The sequence below is a fragment of the Micrasema longulum genome, unplaced genomic scaffold (genome assembly GCF_059751315.1).
Source record: "Micrasema longulum isolate JH-2025_06_02 unplaced genomic scaffold, ASM5975131v1 h1tg001536l, whole genome shotgun sequence".
Lineage (NCBI taxonomy): Eukaryota > Metazoa > Arthropoda > Insecta > Trichoptera > Brachycentridae > Micrasema > Micrasema longulum.
In genome coordinates, this window is record NW_028278719.1 from 94,446 (window position 1) to 116,379 (window position 21,934).

General features: G+C 34.4%; 1 protein-coding gene across 1 annotated transcript; it reads left to right on the plus strand.

Moving 5' to 3' along the window:
* The first annotated feature begins 672 nt into the window (after positions 1–672).
* Positions 673–20,186, plus strand: Rbpn-5 (Rab GTPase-binding effector protein rabaptin-5). The gene is made up of 15 exons (XM_088236333.1): positions 673–910; positions 994–1,104; positions 1,744–1,881; positions 3,154–3,269; positions 4,320–4,430; positions 5,285–5,398; positions 7,368–7,428; positions 8,956–9,074; positions 9,834–10,066; positions 11,170–11,263; positions 14,384–14,547; positions 14,780–14,882; positions 15,002–15,118; positions 16,505–16,615; positions 18,473–20,186. Exons 1-15 carry the CDS (start codon positions 859–861, stop codon positions 18,638–18,640), a joined length of 1,812 nt encoding a protein of 603 aa, XP_088092459.1. The 5' UTR covers positions 673–858; the 3' UTR covers positions 18,641–20,186.
* Positions 20,187–21,934: the final 1,748 nt, after the last annotated feature.

Here is a 21,934-nt window from a genome sequence, read left to right on the forward strand (position 1 = left end):
ACTAATGAAATATAGCGTAATCTTATTGTAACCAATCACAGAACAAGTCATTTATAATTTGGTGGGTAGGTATTGCCTGCTTTTAAATTAGATACACTTTTTACCGATTTCTTTACATACTGTACCGACTTACTCACAATTTTATAGTCAGGGGTGACCAAATATAAATTTGAAGACGATTTTTAAGCGATAATATGGTTAGATCGAAATATTTTATTTACATAATTATTTTGAGACACGTACCTACTTAGAATAAGCGATTGTTTTATTTTTCATAAATAGCATTACCAAGATGTAATAAATAATAATGTGTGAGAATTCACTGAGGTTTATGTATAAAATCACAGTTACTTACTTGAAAAGAGAAACAATATTTTTATGCATTAGGTCAGGTATTGTATTTATTATCTTTTCAACATTTATACCCGTATGCAGAGACATTCTAATCTCATATGCAGAGAATTACCCGAAAGTGAAGACAATAGAATGTACTTACCTCACCTTAAGGTTTGTCTCTGCATACGGGTATTAATCTCAGAAAAAATCACATCTACAATATGATGAATATGATAAGATTGTGAATGGTAGTGGCATCTCTCGGGGAAAAAACTGTCACTATCTTGATAATGCAGGAATCTTCATTTATATGACGTTTGAAATGCGCCTAACTTCACTTTAATAAATACTTAAGAATCGGAAATCGGGTGTCAAATCGAGAAATTTTGTCTTTTTTGTTCTTCATTGCACAATGCTTTCATTAAATTTTAGAAAAACTGAATACTTGAAAATGCGCATTCTCTGATACTCGATATTATTTTTAACACAGATCTGAAAATTAGCAGAAATTCAAACGTCAAAATGGACAGCCCTACAAATACAGTTACTAATTCCAACGAAATAGGCGATAAAGGTATGTTTATTTCTTTTTTATCATGTACAACGTACAGGTTTTACTAGTTGACACTATCATTTATAATTATCGCTCGGTTTCAGGACAAAATGTTGAAGCTACGTCGACGTCTGGTGACTCAAAAACACAGCAATTGAGAGACGAATTTAATTTACAGAGAGCCAAAATGAAAGATCTTTATTTACAAAAAGAAGGTATGATTCTTTTACTACATTTTCATGATTAGTAATGATAGTAACTAACTCACTTGTAAATTGTTTTACAATTTCATAACATGATTGATGTATTGTTATGGTGTCATATTTTTGATTGCTGTTTTATAAAAACAACTAATTTCTTATCTTTTATGAATATCAGTTGTACTAAACTCTGTATTCTACAGGTTGAATAAATTATTTCTATTCTTAGCATTGGCAGTGTTTAGAAATACTTTTTGAAAAATGTTACAATGGTTTTTAATTTTAATATATTTATTTTAAGTTGTATTGGCCTCATAAACAGTCGAAATATTATAAGGCCAATTGAGGCAAATAATGAACCAATTTTGTTTTAAATTCCTGTATTTTTAAATAATAAGGTAGATACCCTTAATATTAGCCTAAAAAGTTTCTTCATACATGGCAACGATTGTCAGGTATGATGTTCTAAATTTGAAATAATTACTCCTAGAAAGTGATCTTGAAATCACATTTGAAGGCAGCTACTTTCTTAATTATAAATTAATGTTGTATTATTAAATTATATTTCTACAGATAATATATGCATAAAAATATGAAAGATCTAGGCAACAGTATTTATTTTCTTGTGTTAAATTATTTTTTATTCGGCTGCAGAGGAAGTGCGGTTGGCAAACCAAGAAAAACAGCAACTTCAGGAAGAGTTGGACATGATGAGAACACAGTTGGAACACTTTGGGTTGGTCAACCAAAGTCAGAAAAATGAGATAGATTCATTACAACTTTTAGTACAAGGTAAGTAAAATAACTATCTGTAATTATCTGTTTAAATTGTGATTTGCTTTATACAATTATTTCTTTCGAAAAACCATAGTTACTATTTAACCTAAAGGAATTTCATTCAATATAAGATATGTCAACCTTGAAAAGGAAACATTTAGGAAGATATTTAGTCTAGGGACATTTGCACGGCTTTATCTAGAAAATATTTCACAAAATACTACTGTTCCCATTAATATATATGACATAATGTATAGACATGCCCTATAGACTAAAATATTTTTAATAGTACTGACACGAAAACGTACCCGTAGTAACTGATTACTATTTATTCACACCAGGGCTACATTCAACGCGCATGCATATGCTACCAAAAATTTAAAGTCTGTCATGCTAATGTATGTTATATTATTCCTATGCAATAAATCAAGTCGTTCGGTCGGTGTGTTGAGACGCGAAAGACACAAATAAACACATTTTTGCATTTACAATATTAGTATAGATTTATATAATTTAAAAAAAATGTTCTTTGTAAATAAAAAACTTGTAAAATGTATTCCTCGGCATGGGACTTCCCAGTGAAGTGAACACTTAAACCAGCCAATGACAGGTCATAATCCCTGTAAATGCCTAAACTTCCATATTCCAATCTCATAAATTTTTTCCCTGTTGCAACAAATTTTGCAAATGATCTACATTTATAAAATATAGCCATAAAATACTTAATAAATAAATCAAACTAATTGGCGCAGTTGGTTAGATGGCCAACTATGAAACTGGCGTCGTGGGTTCGATTCCCGCCAGTTGCAAGAAAAAAATCCAAGAAAGATTTTTTTCCTCAATTGGTCTGGATGTTGTGGTGTATTTTTCCATTACCTCCTTCCATATCCCCTCTATCCCTGCTGCTGACAAGCCTCAAAATAGAGGCTTAGCAGGTTATTCTTTTTTTTTAAATATAAAAAATTACAGACCTGTCAATGGCTGGTTTAAGTGACCACTCTTACACCCTGTAACATTCACCATTTTTTAAATTCTTCCATCTGTTGATTTTTGTGAAAGTTAAAAAGCTGAGACCTTAATTGATGGGGGGCGAGAGCCTACGGAAATTTGAATAAACTCGAAATATTGTCGGTAATATTGCGAACTTACAGCATGAAACTTATACCTACTAGCTGGTTATGTACTGTTACGGTCGGTTACCTTTTACCCAATACAAATTTCCCAACGCAAGGCCTTCAGTGTTGGGCATACTGGAGATGTAAATATTATAGTTATGTTGTATTCTAGAAACGTTGGATGCTTCGAGTAGTGCTTCTAGCGTGGAAATGAGAAGGATGCAAGTCAAGTGTACAGAACTGGAACAGCAAGTCAATTTACTGAACCGACAGGCGACCTCATCACCGGTGAGTCATAAAAACAATATTTCTAAATTAGCTTATTTTATTGTTGATTTTATTTTATTTTACTTTATTTTTTTTTTTTGCTGTGCCCACAGTGCTATATTGGTATAATCACAGTGATATTATTACAAAAAAACATAAACCTAACACAGCACCAATTATGTACCTAATATTTTACCTAATACCGAGATACCTTTCGGACCTTTGTATTAGGGAAAATACATGTCAAAGAAAATCTACTCTTAGGTCAGATTCAGGAAAAGGAAAACATTTCGAAATCCGGCTCTCCCTAAACACTACATTTGGAGATTGTGCTTTTGCCGTTGCCGGCTGTCTGTCTGGAACCAATTGCCTTCAAACATACGAATCATCGACAGTCCCAGTCAGTTCAGATCCCAACTAAAATCTCACTTTTTTAGATTATCATGCCCTCAATTTTAAATCAGAAAATATAATATGTCACTTGAGTTTAGTTAGAATGTAAGTTTGCAACTGTAAAGCGCACTTGAGGTGATTTTTCACAAAACTGGCGCTATATAAATCAGCCAAATATTATTATTATTATAATTATTATTATTGGGGGAAACAATCACATAAGTCAAAATGCCTTGCTCTTCAAGAGACAGTTTTTTGTGTCTCAAACTTTGTGGGAATCAAATCTAACATTGAATGAATGCCCTTTTTTTCTCCAAACTTATAGGAATTGGATCATGGCTAAAAATCGGGAATACATAGTTAGGTGATTACTCTTCGATGTTATGTCGTTTAAGGAATAATTTTTGAAAAGGTTTTTCTTCGGGAAAACTTTTTTGTAGCCGGTAACTAATAAATTTATCTCTTGTAATAAAGTATGTACGTATATTATCCTTAATAACTTTATTTGACTTACATGTTTTGGAACACGTGTGCACATCGTTACAAACTACAAGATGAGCAAATAAAAACAATTGAAAAAGTTGACTTATGTGATTGCCCATGGATATATTTTTATACATTTTATTTTTAATATTTAAATTAAATATTGGCATCACTATTTGAATTTTTGTCTGTTAGGATATTTCTTTAGCGCCTTCCGCTCTAGTCCACGCCGTGACAAAGAGAATAGCACGAAAACTCGGCACGGATCCAAACTGCCAAGAGTCACTAGAGGATTCCATGAAGAAGGTAAACAAATATGTCAGTATCCAACTGCGATCGAGTGTAAAGCTAGAGAGTGAGTCCTTCCCCTAACCCGACCCCCTTCCATAAATCAGGTAACATTGTTTGTGAAGGCAACATATTAATTCTAGTATAATCCTACTGAATTTCACATCAATTTATAGACTGCATGTATCAAACAGAATCTAATACATTGCTGAAATAAAAATGATAATCCCAGGTTTATTTTTATTGTAAGTAAGTACTTTTCATAAATAATAATATTATGTTTACTAGAATATTTTTATTGCAATGGTATTACCAAGTTTTGAATTAAGAACATTTTAAGACTATAAAATGAAAACAAAAGAACTTTTTTTTGCTTTATTTAAAATGGCTGGTATTTTGTCTGTTACGCTTTCAAAAATTATATCTCAAAATATAAATTAAACATTATGTAATGTGTCTTATTTTACATATAAATAAATTGTGATAGTATTTTTAAATCAATTTTAAAAATAGTATTGTAAAATTGTAATTTTAATGAAATCAGAGCATTTTCAATAAATATGATTGTCTAGAAGTGCTAGTTTTTATTTTTGATTTACCCTTTTAAACTGAAAGCATGTTAATACTTAATTAGATATATAATTAATTAATCACTTAACTTTAGTATTCCTTTTGAATTAAACATACTACTTTGGAAAAGAAAATAATTGTTTTCATTCTAGGGATCACGTAATGTCTTAAGTATAGGGATATAAATAGTAGAACTTCTTAAGTCACAATTTAGTAAAAATGTATTTTGTATAGAGAGAAGGTATAAAGTCGAATTTAACGAGATCCGTGGAAACCCTAACAGTGTGCTAACACTTCCTTAGGCCCAAGAAGACGCCGACGTGTTGAGATCTCTGGTGGTTCCTCTCGAGGAGGAGATAACGGTTCTGAAGGACAAGCTGCGGGAAACCGATACACAGCTCCAGCAAGCCAACCAGGTTAGGCTGACTATCTACTTAATACGCTTCACACTATCTTTATAATTATTCCTCTTCAATCGTAATAATTCACACCTTCACCACTATTTATAAGATATAATATATGAATACTTGAATTTGAAATACTCCCTGATGTCCAATTTTAGAGGTGGTATTGCTAAACACTGTATGTATGTGTTAATATGTAGTCACAACTCTTTCATTCAAATGTAGATCTCTTATTAAAATTGAAATTAAATAGACACGTTACTAGCGCAAAGAAAATTGCATTTCAATTCATGTGTGATTGCTTTCTGCGCCTCCATTCTCTAATGAACTTTCATCATAAGACAGCACGACACACAATGGTTTGTGGTGAAATAATGCCTTAATTGCACTACAACCGCGAAAAACAAAACAGACACAATAATAATAATAAATTTCAACAATCTTTATAGCGCCGTTTTCGTGAGTAATCACTTCAAGGGCGCTGTACATTATACTTAAATATATATATTTTTTAAATAAGGCCTATCTACAGGCTAACTCTCAATTACTATTTACTAACAGACACATTTTACAAATCATGTAATACACATTATATAGTACTTCTAAAAATTACATCTAAAAAGTAGCACTTTTCAAGTCAGGAAACGATTTCACAATTAAAAAAGTTTTTAATTTTATCGTTTCATTCCTGAATACAATTAAATTTATGGAATAAACATAAAGTTGTAATATTTTTAAGTACATTTTGAAAATTTTTAACAGCTGACAGCTAGTCTCGTATCTATGTTAACGAGCTACATAGAAATAATAATGAACTGAGGAAATATGATCTTTCTAATATGAAATCTTTCTAATTGAAATATGCTCTTTCTCTCTAGGTAGATTTTTGTAGAGCGAATTCCCAACCACTGATCATTTTTCTTTTCCTAACATATGATTAGCATTTCGTTCACTAAAAACTTGTTAAATTGAATATTATGCATGTGTAGAAAAAAATGCATGAAAATTTGATGTATAATCGAGAGACTCATTAAATGATTAAAATATTTAGAATCCGATTTTAGTTCCGTGGTAGTGGTAGAGTCGCGGACTCGCGGATAGCGTTTCGAGCTTTGAACCCTGCTGTACGACAACTCGATCCCATTTTCAAGCGCAGTTATTTTCGACTTACCTCAAAATTCAAATATTTGGGTTTATCGAATGGGCACTATATTTCTATTTTTAAAAAAATTGTTGGAAGCCAAAATTTCGACTTTTTGGTATTGTGATTCTTTTTTAACAAAGATTGGTAACGTGTGATTATGTGATATAACCGAACATTAAAACATGATAAAAATGCCTTGGATATCCCATTCTGAATATATTCTGCAACACAGGGGTGATCTACGAAGACCTAAAAATGTACATTTATTGATTTAATACTTCACCAAGATACATTATAAAGGTGTTCTTTAACCCCTGTCACATCCGAAACCACGATGGTTAGTATGGGCAAGAAGACATATTCGCATATTTAAAAAAAATATTTAGAATGAAGAAAATAAAAAAAATAAAAATAAAAAACAAATGGTTGCTTACTTCTGCAGGGGAGAAGTGGGGTGGTTGACGGTGTATCAGACTCCCCCCTTCTCCCTCCTCGTATCTTCCCTGCAGAAGTAAGCAACCATTAGTTTATTTGAAAGATTTTAGTTGTTCTAAAAATTTATTTTAATGTGCCAATTTGTCTTCTCGCTCATACTGATCATCGTGGTTTCGGATGTGACAGGGTTTAAAGAACATCCTGTATAATTGATTTAAAAAATGTATTCCTCATTGGAAAAGCCCTTGCCGAGGAAGACATTTTACAATTTTAGTTATGTTTGGATTTATTTATTTTATACTTAAAAAATAGATTTGTAATATACTATTGTATGGTCCATTTGAATTGTTATTTTAAGTTTGATTTTAGAAGAATGAAAATAATGTAAAATATTTTTTTCAGGCAAGCGAGGGTAAACTGCACACATCCAGAACTTCCGACTCTATGAGGTCTTCTAGTAAAGGTATTAAACATTTTTATTTGGTTTTAAGTACAAATATATCATCCACATTTATTTATTTTATTTATTTATTTAAATGTACATACAGCACTACTGCCAATTATAATGTACATAGGTGATATAATTAGGTATCTACAAAAACATAATAAATAAAGCACAATAGATTATTAAGGTCCATAAAAACAATAGTAAACAAAGACGAATAAGTCACTAGTGACACAATGATACATAGCTAGAGAGGAAGAGCCTAAAACTGGTAATCCCAGCATGGAAAAGATCCACCTCTCTCGGTAGGCTGTTCAACAGACCAATCATTCTCCCCACAGGCATCAACACCGGTAAATTAACCCGTTCAGAAGTTAAAAGGCTATCATAAGCAAGGCAATGCTCCTTCTGACCCGCAAACTTGTGATACCTAGCATACCTAAAAGGACATCTTTCTGTTTAAACGTTTTTTCCACTTTTTCCAAATTTTTTTATCAATATTTTTATTTTTTTTTGAAAAAAAGAAATATTTGCGTTCTTATGATTTACCCAAATATTTAATTTTGAGGGCCATTTTCAACGAGTTGTAAATAACTCACTATTAGAAAATGGAATCAAGTTGGGGTAGAGTGGGATTCGAACCACAGACCTTTGGTCCGTGAGTCCGAGACACTAGCCACAGGACCACAACCCGATCTATATACTACCGAATATAAAAAAGGGAGGGTACGATGTCTTGCAGGGTACCCGCTGGCTTATTGCAGGTTTAAATTGTGAAACTCGGTTATAAGCTTAGACTATACCCCGTCTGCGTAATCTATAAGTGTGAAAGCACTACAATTAATGATATGAATCATACACGTATAAACGCTGACTGCTGCTTTTCCACTTTCATCTGTTCTTACTTATACAATATTTGGATTTATAAGAACACATAAACGTAATATTTATAATATTTAGACCCACCTGCCAGAAGATCAATAGGCGCCGATTAACAAGTCGCTGGTTTGCGGGTTAATGTATTTTGCCAATTGTATTATTTAATCGGCTAATCGGCGTGCTCTTAATATTATTGTTATTTGTTATAGGCAGACCTTTTCTGGTGCGCCTATATCTCGTGTACTGCTTTTTGTCTGTGTTCTTCTTCCTTCAAAAAAGCGTATTATCCATATTATTATCCATATTAATCCCAAGATAAACATCTTGGGATTAATATGGAATTGGGGACGATAGATTTTCCAGTTATGGCCCTATAAATTTGTGCTGGGATTTTGGCAGACAGTAATTATTTAGTATCTTAAAAGTTCCTATCAAGTCTCCTCTATTCCGTCATTCTTCCAACGATGTAAGTCCTAGTGCTTTGATTGTACCGAGATTGGGTCCTTTTGAGTAATAGAAAATGGGCCGCGATGTTTGTGTTTGGAATCTCCGTTTTCAAGTTTCGAAAACTGGCATTTCTTTCTGAGTTTTTCAAACTGCGCCACGAGCAGAGACTGCCCCTTCCCAAAATAATCCTTGTATATTTTTATATGATATATTTTTCAGAGGAACTTGGGGAGGTATGTGACATGTGCGCTAATTATGAGGCCCAACTGGTGTCGGAGCAGGCTAAGTCTAAAGGCTACCTGGATAAAGCTAACAAACTGGAGGTGTCTCTCAAGAGGGTAATTTTTCATTCTTAATGCTTAGTAAAAGTTTTTTTCTAGAATTTTTGTCTAAGTTTTAAGTTTTTTCTAAGTCGGAGTAAATCAACAAAATTGGTAAAGGGGCACTCTTTTACCTTTGACTAAATAAAGCTCAGCTGAAATCAAATGAGGGTTGGATTGAACAAACACCTTGCTAAAATGAATCTTTCCGAAACTTCTAGACGTAGGTTTTGCAGTGCTGATGAGGAAACACCTATACACATTCTATGTAAATGTGAAGCTTTACATCATGAAAGACGCCTCGTTCTCGAGGGACCACTGGTTCAACCTGAGGATGATAATGCTCGCCCGATACCTTACGGATTTGGGTTTGGAAGGGATTTAGCAAAATGAGAATTCTAGCTTTTCACACAGTAGCCAGGCTCTTCATAGACACGGCTCGGAGGGCGAGAACTATTCACGGGGATCCGTCACGATAGATCTTTACAGGTCGCAGTGGTGTAGGAGCTTGCATAGCACTGACCCCCACCTCTAAGAAGAAGAATTAAAATATGTTCAATGTGCAACTTTTATGTGGTATAATAAATAGCGAAAAGACTATTCATTTTAAGTTCAATGTGCACGTTGAACTTGAAGTAAATAGTCTTTTCACTACTGGTTTTTTGGTTTTCCCAAAAACAGTGTTCTTGGACAGTGGCGTTTTTGATATTTACTCACTCAAATGTCTTTGTATTTATTTTCAAAAATATAAAACAGTCGTATTTTAATTACCCCCAGGCAGTGGAGGAGCTGGAGCGCGAGGCGCTGCTGCGGCGCGACACACTGGGCGAGTGGCGAGCGGCGCGCGACGCGGCGCGTGATCAGGGCGCGGCGTTGGGCGGTCGCGTGGCGCATGCGGACGCTCTGCTGCAGGCCACCGCGAGCGCCGTGCGCGCTGCGCACGCGGATCTGCTGGATAGCCTCACGCGTCTGACAGTAGACCGCGAGACGCTGCAGGAGAGGCTGGACAGGTGCTTATTTTTATTCCCGAAAATAAAAATGTGATTGTATTTTAAAGACAAATCTGAATATATAATATGACACATTGGCACTGCTTTAAAGGGTGAAAAAGTTGAACCCAGCGCTCTGGCTCCTTTTCATGATATCCCCTTGATTTGTAGAATTTTTTAAAAAGCATCATTTGAATTTGTAGAGATCGATCGATTTAAGTAATAATTAATATATTTTGGACTATATTTCTATGTATAAACTTAAAGTAAACATGTAAAAACTGTATTAATTCAATTATATAACTTCAAATCACTAAATAAATATAACAGTGTAAGTCAAAAGTCAAGAGCCATCCCCTCTCCTGTCTTCATAGTAAGGGGTTCATTTTTTATATATTTTCTTAATCTTTGTTTTTAATTTTGTATAAAATTGTAAGATTCAATATGTTCATGTACTTGTAATTTTCTCAAACTAAACGGTTCGGGTACATAGGAAGAAACTGCCTTAAGGCAATATGTCCGCCCTTATATGTATATAAATTGTAAATGTATATAAAGTGTCAAATAATAAATAAATAAGAGTCTCCGAGCACAAGAGCTAGTCTCTTATTTGGAAAGTTAGTTAGTTAAACATTAAACAATTACAAGCACAGTCGAACTTGGTTACAACGATCACGGAAATAGCGAGATCTCGGATGTACTCGGTGACATTTTAGTTTATGGTTTTCTCCATACATTTATTTACTTTTATAAGGAGCTACTTCTCGGACGTACCGAACAAATGTATCGTCGACAGGTGAGCGAAACATTTTTAGCATCCAAAACTTCCGGTCGAACTGAAATTCCTCATTGCCGCATTGAAACACCTTTAAATACAATATTTCACGTCCACCCTGCCAAGAATCACACCCAGGACCTCAAGTGTGGTAGGCAAATGCTACTAGGCGGACTTACCATCGCTCGATTTCCTTTTCAGGATTTTGACCCCGGAGTAGCTATTAAAAACTGAAATACTCCACCTTTTTATTCTAATTTATTAATTTAATTCACAATATATCCTGGTAAAGGTACCATCACCATCTCCACAGTATGCATATTGCGATAGCACTTCGTCTGTGTTTCAGTTTGCAGATAGAGAATGAAAGACTGGTGGGGAAGTACTCGTCGTGCGCTAAGGACCTTCAGGGTGCCAATATCAACCTGCCGGACACCCTTCCCGTAAGTAATACCGTACTTTACTCCTCTTACGATCTCCTTCTCTCCCTCGTGGCGCTGCAGCTCGTATCGAGTTTGGTCAGCTGCAACTTTCGCTTTCGGCTGCGTCCGTCCATCGCCCGGAGAAGCTGCACCGCGTCCTTTCTCACTCGGTCCCCCCATCTCAGCCTGGGTCTTCCCACTGATCTCCTTCTGCCCGGGCGACCGCTCATTAGTCTTTTTGGGATGCACGAATCGTGCATTCGCCGTACACGTCAGTTTCATATGTGTCGAAATGCTCGGGATCTTGTATATGGTGTGCAGTTAGACCGATTTATCTTCGTGCATTCAATCTTGTACGTAATTTTCTCACGAAACCCTTTATTTAATTCTAAAGAATGACTGTTTTGTTTCTTAGTGTTAAATTTCTTACGCTGTAATGTTTGATTTCCGGCGAGGTTGACTTAGATTTGCCGTCGGCGGAGTAATCCTCTTGCCTTCGTGCACTACTGCACTACTGCACTACCTGCACTACTGCACTACTGCACTACTGCACTACTGCACTACTGCACTACCTGCACTACTGCACTACTGCACTACTGCACTACTGCACTACTGCACTACTGCACTACTGCACCACTAAATGTGTGTATAAGAATAGCGAGAGGGAAGTTTATTTGTCTTATTTTTCTTATTAGTTAAAAAATAAATACAATTTTTGTAAAATGTTCTCTCGGCATGGGTCACTTCATTAAAGAAATTATAGTATTTGAAAATTATTGATTTATTTATTTTATTGGGTAAACAAACAGTATGTATACAAATATCGACAATTTCTTTGTAAATTAGTTTAGGATACTACAATTTTAATTAAACAACAAACAAAAAAACAAACCATCACGCCGTTTCTCCGTAAGGATAGGCAGAGAGGATAGAATGCCACAACACTCTATCTTTGCATACAGATCTAGCTTCCTCTACATTCGTACATCTTCTCATGCACGCGTGCCGATTATTCCGACTTTTGACATGTCCATCTTTAAGTATTTGTTGGATTTGGTCATGCCATGTCTTTCTCGGTCTTCCTCTATTTCTGCATCCATCAACATTCGCATTGTAAATATTCTTAGCCGTTCTCTCGCTGTCCATTCGTTCTACATGTCCAAACCCAAGCGCAGAGCTCCTCTCTTGATTTTGTCGATAATGCTTGTCTCAGCCTTACATAATGTACGGATCTCAACATTTGCGCATCTATCGTACATAGTTTTACCACACATTCGCCTGAGAGATCGCATTTAGACTGCATTCAGCCTACCTTCATCCCTGTTTTTCCAAGTCCATACTTCGCTCCCATACATCAGAGACGGGACCGGGACTCCGTTATGAACTGCCAATTTTGCCTCTTGTGACAAGCATTTATTTGCCAAGGTCGATTTAAGTGCACCGTTCACTCTGTTCCCGGCACTCACCCTCCTTTCAATATCTTTCTCAGTCATTATCCCTAGTGAACATACTTCCCAGATACACAAATTCCTCTACTTGTTTTAGTATAACTCCGTTCACAGTGATTTCACATTTAGTCATACTTGCATTTCTTTCAAAAACCATCACATTCGATTTATCGACATTCATCAGCAAATTGCTTCTCTCGCATACATCGTAGACCTTTGTTACCAAGAATTGCAGTTCCTCTTTGTTGTTAGCAAGGAGTACAGCATCGTCAGCATACAAAAGACAATTGACTTTTAAATCACCCATTTTTGCTCCCATTCTTAAGCCTTTCAGTTCTTTCATGCAGTTATCGATATACACGTTGAACAGCCAATTTTAATTAAGTTCAGTATAATAAATTTAAAAGATAAGAAATGAAAAATATGGACAGCAAAACCCCTGTTTTACGTTTTTCAAGGGAGCAGAAAAAAGTGTTAAACTGAGGAAAACGCTTAAGTAAGTAAGGAAATTAAAAATTGTAAAAACGGTCATAGTTTGGGATTATTCATATTTACCTAAGATTTCATTGAAAATATTTTGTATTTTTTCAATCAATACCACAGTGTATTTTTTTTTGTTTTTAATTTTAAAAAAAACTTCTTTAAATAATTTTATGTAGGTACTTAACCTTACAAACACGAAAATAAAAATTTGGGGCAAACATAAAGTGCATACAATGATTTTTTCCCTAAATATTGAAAAATTTTATTTATATGATATCACTTTTTTTATTATGGCACCAGATAATTTCAACTGTCATTTACATCCCCGCAAAACTGTTACACTCTTTTATGATAACTGTATAAACTATCTCCTTTTCACATTATGTTTATAACATCAAATAATATTTCTATTGCCAATTTTTTGATATGAAGACTTTACTCTTCCTAAACATGCGTCAATTGCATGTCACAATTTAGTAAAATGTCAAAATAGACACTTAAACAAAATGCTCAATTACACTGCACCTACTTTGAATTTAGTTTGAGACAACAATTTACACCTTTTTTATTTGCCTTGATTGTATTCACCGTATTGGACAAACGCGGCGGCGCGCGGCTCGGAGTCTTTTGACAGATGGAATGAGTTTTGAAAAATTTTCAACGTAAAATCGGGGTTATGAAAATCGTAAAAAACGATAATTAGGGGGATATTTGGATGAGAATGTATGGGAGAAAATGGGACCTAAACATTTCGGCGGGAACACGTAAAATTGAGGAACGTAAAAATGAGGGTTTTACTGTATATAATATTAAAGTTAATTAAATATATGCTTATCTCAATATTTCTATGACTTTTGACCTAAATTTACATACATTGTCATAAAAATATCAGTCTCGGTAAATCTATTGTCATATAAGTCGCATATTCTAGGTATTGTAGATTGTTTCAAATAGTTTATTGACGCTTTATCTGTGTAAAACGGAAGATTTTGTTTTGTCAATGGGAATCAATTTTATTATTTATTGGTTTGTATAAACATAACTGGTCCAACATTATTCTTCGATTTTTAAGAGAGTTTATTTCATGGTACTGCATACTTTCAGCATGGTTAGAGAAGTTAAGGTTTAACCGGTAGTCGACCTGTTTAAAGAATTGGAAAAATGATGATCAATTATGGCTAAATTTTCTGTTTTTTGTCGTTCCATTCAGGAGCTTCAGGAGTATACTCTGAAGCTGAGAGAAGAGCTGATCATCGCCGTGACGGGGCGAGAGAGGGCGCAACTCTCGGAGCAGACCCTCGGCCTGATGCAGCGACACGTCGAGGACTTGGAGAGGGACAACGATGAGCTCAAACTTACCAACAGGAAACTACGGTGGGAATGCCATTATTACTAAGACAACCCGTCGTTTCATACTGAAATTTCTTTGTTAAATTAAATTATTACATCAATCCACCTATTCGGATATGAAATATTGTAGAGAATGGTTTAGTCTGTATTTAGTATGTTTCATGTAAAGATTTATTAGATTAAATTAAACTTACCGGGACTTAAAATGTTTGATTTACAAAATGGCATAAATAGAATTGTTTGTACAATGTTGCAGGGAAGAACTGAAAAACTTTGCCGAAGAGAGGGAACAGATTAAAGTAATCGGTGATCAGATGCGCACTACGCATCAGAAACTTCAGGAGGCCTTAGAAAAAAAGGTAATTTTTACTTTCGATACAAGCGTCGTCTGGCAGAGACGGATAATTTTTTGTTTAATTTTGGAATCGCACAATTATTTAGTGACTCGAATAATTATTTTGTACAAATGACTTTGCAGAAAACTCTAGAAGGGCAAATTCTGGAGTTGCGTAGCCGAGTGTCCTCGCTCCAACAGGATCTGGACAATAGTGAAATGGTACAGCAAGACTTTGTCAAGCTGTCGCAATCATTGCAAGTAAGCTATTACCCAACTTTTATTGATTCATCATCGCCATTCCCTTTCCGCGCTGCATTGGCATACAAATCGCAGCGTATCTTGATTATATTTGTCACATGAAGCTAAGATGAACAGTCTCACGTTTCAGGTGCCAGTCCAGGGACTATGAATTATTCTAGTGTAAAAACACCCTTTTAAATCAATATTTCATGTCAACCATGTCGGGAATCAAACCCGAGACCCCTTGCGTTGTAAGCAAATGCACTGACCACTACACTACGGGGCCGACATTTATTAATTAACTAAAATGTTATTATATTGTTCATTTGTGTTAAATGTTTGTGCAGTGATATCATCGACAAAGTATAAATTATTCCAGAGAGAAAAGAGAAAATAAATTAAGAATATCGTCCATTGTTTGTTCTAGTATATTAACTCTTCCCACAAAAATGAAAACAAGAAATACAGTAAAACCTCGTTTTTACGTTCCTCGATTTTACGTTTTCACGATTTTTACACAGATATATTTAGGTCCCATTATTTTCCATACATTCTCATTAAATTTTCCCCCCAATTAACGTTTTTCATAACCCCGGTTTTACGTCGAATTTTTTTTCATAACTCATTCGATCTGTCAAAAGACAAGCCGCGCGTCGCCGCGTGAATGGAGAAAAAAATCGAGGTAAATAAAAAAATGTGTAAATAGTTGTCTCAAACTAAATTCAAAGTAGGTGCAGCGCAGCGTAATTGACCAATTTGTTGAAGTGTCTAATTTGGACATTTTACGAAATAGTGACATGCAGTTGACGCGTGTTTAGGAAGAATAAAGTCTTTACATCAATAAATTAAGTTATACACACATAATGTGAAAAGGAGATAGTTTAAACAGTTATCATAAAAGTGTGAAACAGTCTGCGATGTAAATGACAGTTGAAATTTTGTGGTGCCATTATCATATAAATAAATTTTCCCAATATTTAAGGAAAAAATCGTTGAATGCATTTAATGCTAATTCAAATTTTTATATTCGTGTTTTTAAGGTTAAGTACCTAGATACAATTATTTATGCATATATATTTTTTAATTCAATCGAAAATAACACATTGTAGTATTGTTTGAAAAAATACAAAATATTTTAAATTACATCATTGGTAAATGTAAATAATCCCCAATCATGACAGTTCATTTCCTCACTTGAAAGTTTTCCTCAGTTTTACACTTTTTTGTTGTTGCTCCCTTGAACAACGTAAAACAGGGGTTTTACTGTAGTACCGATTGTTTATTAATTTTTCTTTCCCCTTTTGAAGAATGTACTCTTTGTCCCTTACAGCATTTCCAATTTCCAACTTGCGGTAATCTGCACTTTGTAGATAAGCTGGTAATAAATTTTCCCCTTTAATTCAGGTCCAACTGGAACGAATCCGAGGCTCGGATGTGGAAGTGCGCTGGCAGCACGATGAAGATGTGGAGGAGTGCTCTTCCTGCCGTGCCGCCTTCTCTGCTTCCCGGAGAAAGGTAACCTTCCGTGCTGCCTTTACTATTGTATCACTGACCTAAACGAGAGGTTTTCCATGTCCGTTTTCCGTAAATGAAAAAACTTCAGCCCTACGGGAAATTGGATACAAAAAATATTTTCTTACATGTGATAAAAATTAGAGAAAATTTTCTTGAAAATGTACAAAAAAAATATCACGAAGTATTTCATTTTCAAATTTGTGGATTTTGTCTTTTATTTTCCATAATAAATTACAATGAACTTCCATCAAGAATTTTTACTAACAAACTTAAATGTTTTAAAAAGTATTTCTATAAAAATGAGCCACTTTGAACGATGTCACTAGTTTATATGAATCAACTAATGATGAGAGAATTGTGGAAGATTTCCGGTTTACTTACCGTAAACGGGCCAATCGACAGAACTGACCAAGAAGAAACGGAAGAGAACTTGAGACGTCGCACGCGGAGTATTTTCAGAAATACGAAAATTTAAGAAATCGTAGCGTTGAAAATACGATACATAAAATAAAAATATATATTTTTGGCTTAGTTTAATAGTCTATTAACAAATTCTAAAAACAACCACTAAAATTTCACATTCTGAAATATCTTAAATGCCAAATCATAAATGTGCAGGAGATATGTAATATGTTCCAAACGCTATGTTATTTTATAATTTTTTATTTTAGATCTTGAAATAGGACACACTTAAACATATTCTTATGTGTGCTCTAATAGTAACAATGTACATATGTTTCATTTATAAGTTATAAGACACATATTTCTTATTCTTCTGTTTGAATGTAATTTTTTTACTGTAAAATATAACTACCTTTCAAGTGTATCCTAGGGGTTTAGGATAGTTTAAAATAATGTATATATAGTTATAGTTGGATAATTTATAAAGCGCCATTTTTGTGAAAATCACCTCAAGGGCGCTGTACAATTAATAAATATCCCAGTACGTCTTGCAGCTACAGAGCGCATGGACGGTTGGGATTCTAGTTCCTCGTTTTCAATTAAGATCAATCAAAAATTATAATAGATAGGAGCTAGATTACAGGACGTCTTGCAGCTACAGAGCGCATAGACAGTTAGAAATTTAGCCCCCATTTACACATTTTAAAAATTGACAAATAAATTTAGTGTATTACAAAATAATAATAATATGAATAGTAAAAAGGAGTAAGATTACAACACGCCTTGCTGCTACTAAGCGCATAGACGATTGGAATTCTAGACCCCGTTTACAAAATTAAGGTATTTTAAAGTTGAAATATGAAAGCTAGATAACCAATCATCGTGCAGCTACAAAGCGCATGGATGAGACGAATTCCAGCAAAGTTAAAACAATATCAATAAATTTATAAAAAATAGAGTATAGTAGTAAATTGGTCAAGTGTTCATACCAAGAAGTAAGCAATAAAAAACTAAATAAATAAAGCACTGTATCAACTCCATGGTTAACAAAGGGAGATAGATGTCCGAAGAGAATCTGTGATTGATTTTGATTGTTTGACGTTTAGGATATAGAAAGAAATAATTTAATAATTTTAAAAGTATAATAAATGTACTTGGCATTTAAATATTATACAGAAAGCAAGGAAATTTCACAGAAAATCATATTCTGTAAGAAAAAGCTTTTCAATAAATTGGTATTTACGATAGATTAGAATTTAATAGACGATATCGAGTCTCGTATTCTATGTAGACTCGTGTGACATTGCTAAGTAATTTTTATATTTCGAGAAACTTGGCAGTACAATTGAATGCTCCGACGTTTACTTTGTGTAAGCACACATCTTTGATATCCAATTTCCCGTAGCACTAAACTTCCTCATTGACATTCTCTTACAAGGCATTGTTTGTTTCCAGCAACACTGCCGTCACTGCGGGCGCATCTTCTGCGCGGCGTGCGTAGCGCACACTGTGAAGTCGGGCCCGCGCGGGCGCCCGGCCCACGTGTGTCACGTGTGCCACACGCTGCTGGTGCGCGACACCGCCCCCTACTTCAGTACGCAGGTCCCGAACACGCCCGACTAGTCCACACTGGACACAAATATCTCTCCCAGTGCGATTGCAAATCATTACCAACTTCTATTATTTAAAATTATGAAATGAAAAACTTGTTAATTTTTTCGAATTAATTTTATTTTAAATATTACAAAAAAAGAAATATTTAAGATGTTAAATTGAGACAACATATCGGGCCACGAAACTTCGAGCAATGGTTCGATATTATGAAGGCATAGTACTCTCCAATAGCAAGACTATTTGCCTCTTAAACATGGTTTCACTGATAATGGTGTCGACCTCCAAAGTGTTCATTGTTCAGCTGCCTGACTGCTCTTTCGATCGGCATAACTAGAGGCAGGTTGGTTCTGGAAGCCGGGAGCTGACGCTGTTGAAGGTCTACCAGGAACAAAAAAGTTCATTCTGTCTAAAACAGCCGAGTTCTCGATATAACCTCTTATCAGTCTGAAAAAATGGGTCAGTGTGAACCCATCCCTTCTAAGTTTCAAACTGTCGGTCCCCAGCATGTCCAAGAGTGGTGGAGCATAGGGCACTGCATTGGAATGGAAGATTTTGGGATTCAGTCTTACGCTTCGGGTGAGGCAGTTAAATATTTCACATCCACCCTGCCAGGAATGCAACCTAGGACCTCAAGCATGGTTGGCGAGCGCCCTAAGCGCTACGCTACGACGCGGAATTATGTTCACTCGATTTTCTTTTTCAGGATTTTATGTGAAAGTAGCCATCGAGTCGAACACACTTTACCAGGGTTCTGGTTCTTTTCGCGCACAGAACTGTATTCTTCATCTGCCGAGGCACAGAATTATCGGATTTAATCATGTGTATTTTATTTAACGAACATGACTATAGTATCGGGAGGGTGCTCAAAACTAATAAAAATCTTGTTGGCTATTTAACACCTGTCAATGCAGGAGAATCTGCCGGAACTATAGTCGTGTTCATAGAATGAACATTAGTAACTCTGATCACAGAGATTTTTTTTCATAATAATTTATTTTTTAAGTGTTACAAAGTGATTGCCGTTGAAAATAAATCTTTATTATTTTACGACTTGTATTTGAATTGCTGAATTTGTGTTTTTGCATTAATTTTAAATGTTTTTGAAACTTCAAAATATCTAATATCAGTTTTGTAATGAATTTGCTACTTAGGCGCCACGCGTGTAATAAAGACTAATGCTACCTTGAATCCTATTTTTTAAATGTTTTCTCGCATATAATAATAAAAAGAAAACTTAATTTTATGGTGAAACTTCTCTAAAATGAGGCGGTGTCCACATCGGAAGGGGTCCATAATCACGCACTGCTCACACCATAACCAATTTAAACGCTCTGGATATACTTTGAATGCGATTATCTGAGTTACACATGTTTGTGGGTTTCGTAACTTCTGCGCTGACCACCTCGATGTAACAAAAAAATAGTAGTTAAAAATTATTTTGCCAGTCATTAATGTCCAGACAAAATAATCCACAGATTTTGTAGACAATCTTTTAGAGAGGGGGGGGGTAACATCCCAAGTAAAATAATTAAAAGTGGATTTAAAAAAAAAAAAATATCAAATCAAGTAAAAAAACATGAAAAAAATGTTTTTGGCTTAATTGTATAAAAATGATGTATAAAAACACTAAGCTTCCTTAATTTCAGAGTTTTTTTTTTAAATATGAGGCTTTTGTTTATGGGAAGGAAAACTATTAACCGTAATTCCGATATTTTGTGATATATGTTTGGATAATTTATAGAGCGCCATTTTTGTGAAACTCAGTTGTTTCACTTGTTTCTCAGTTGATCACCTGATAATAATGGCACAAGTCTAAAATTGACATTTTTGAGTTATGTATACAGAAATATCATCATGATCATAGAACAACGATGCATGTGATTTTCTTCAACTTTACATGACGGCTGTTTAATTTATTTTTTTTACGATATATGTCACTACTTGATAAGTACAAAAGTATTTCATTTGATACTTAGTGTTAGTTGTGTATATATATTTTTTCAAACCTGAATTTTCAAGATCTAATATAAAAAAAGTCCATGTTACATTTTTTGCTTATCTGTCGTTCTATGATCACGGCGATATTCCTGAATATATTTTCCATCCGCTCAATTAAAAGCATGATCCTTTAGAAAAAAATATGTGGCCTTAAAAGCAAAAATTTCGATATCACTATAAAATTTTTACTCAAATTCAAGAAATACGAGTGACACAATCATTGTTATTTATAAAAACATCGAAGACAAACACAAGCGAGTGAACTTCAATTTGTGGCTTTGTTTTTGATCAATGTAAGTTTGATTAAAGCGCGGGCGTCTGTAACTAATCCCAAACAGTTTTTAAGATGTAATATGAATAGCAGACAATAGACAGGTGCCGTGGCGCGGTGGGTTAGACGGCCAACCGACTGGCTTTTTACGGGATCGATTCCCGCCAGTTGCGAGAAAAAAAAGATTATTTCTCAGTTTCCGGGTGTTTTGATGTATTTTTCATAACTTCCTTCCATCTCCTATTTCCCACCCGCTGACGAGCCTCTAAAATAGAGGCTTAGCGGGCTATTCATTTAAAAAAAGTTTTATCTTATTTCAATACTTATTAATAACAGAAATATAACTTTAATAAAATTATAAAACAAGTGCCATTTGGTAACACCATAGTGTTGTATTAATTTATGTATAAAAGTAATTATGATATAGAGTGAGAAGTGTTCCTGTTAAAGACAATTGTAATTATATGAATAGAATCGAGAGAAATAATTTATTGTGTACAGTATAAATTTATATTTATGTATTATTATTTTAATATTATGTTAATTATTGTACGTGCAGTAAAACCTCGTTTTTACGTTCCGCAATTTTAACGTCCCATTTTTTTCCATACATTCTCATTCAAATATTCCTCCCCCCAATCAAGGTTTTTTACGTTTTTCATAACCCTGATTTACTCTGAAAATTGATAAAAACTTTGATCTGTCAAAAGACGAGCCGCGCGCCGCCGCGTGAATGGAGAATAAAATCGAGGTAAATAAAAAAATGTGTAAATTATTGTTTCAAACTAAATTCAAAGTAGGTTCAGTGTGATTGACCATTTTGTTTAAGTGTCTAATTTTTACATTTTTCTAAATTGTGACATGCGGTTGACGCATGAAGAATAGAGTCTTTATATCAATAAATTACGATGCGGAAAGTTTAAAATTTGGTAGTAGAAATATTATTTGAAATTGTTAACATAATTTGGAAAGAAGATTGTTTAAACAGTTATCATAAAAGTGTGAAACAGTTTTGCGGCGATGAAAATGACAGT

Bases quoted from the DNA above. Each gene is read 5' to 3' on its own strand.
- Rbpn-5 (XM_088236333.1), top strand. From the start codon at position 859: ATGGACAGCCCTACAAATACAGTTACTAATTCCAACGAAATAGGCGAT. The intron at 5,399-7,367 runs GTTAGGCTGACT...TATTTTTTTCAG, and splicing joins AGCTCCAGCAAGCCAACCAG to GCAAGCGAGGGTAAACTGCA. The intron at 15,119-16,504 runs GTAAGCTATTAC...CCTTTAATTCAG, and splicing joins AGCTGTCGCAATCATTGCAA to GTCCAACTGGAACGAATCCG.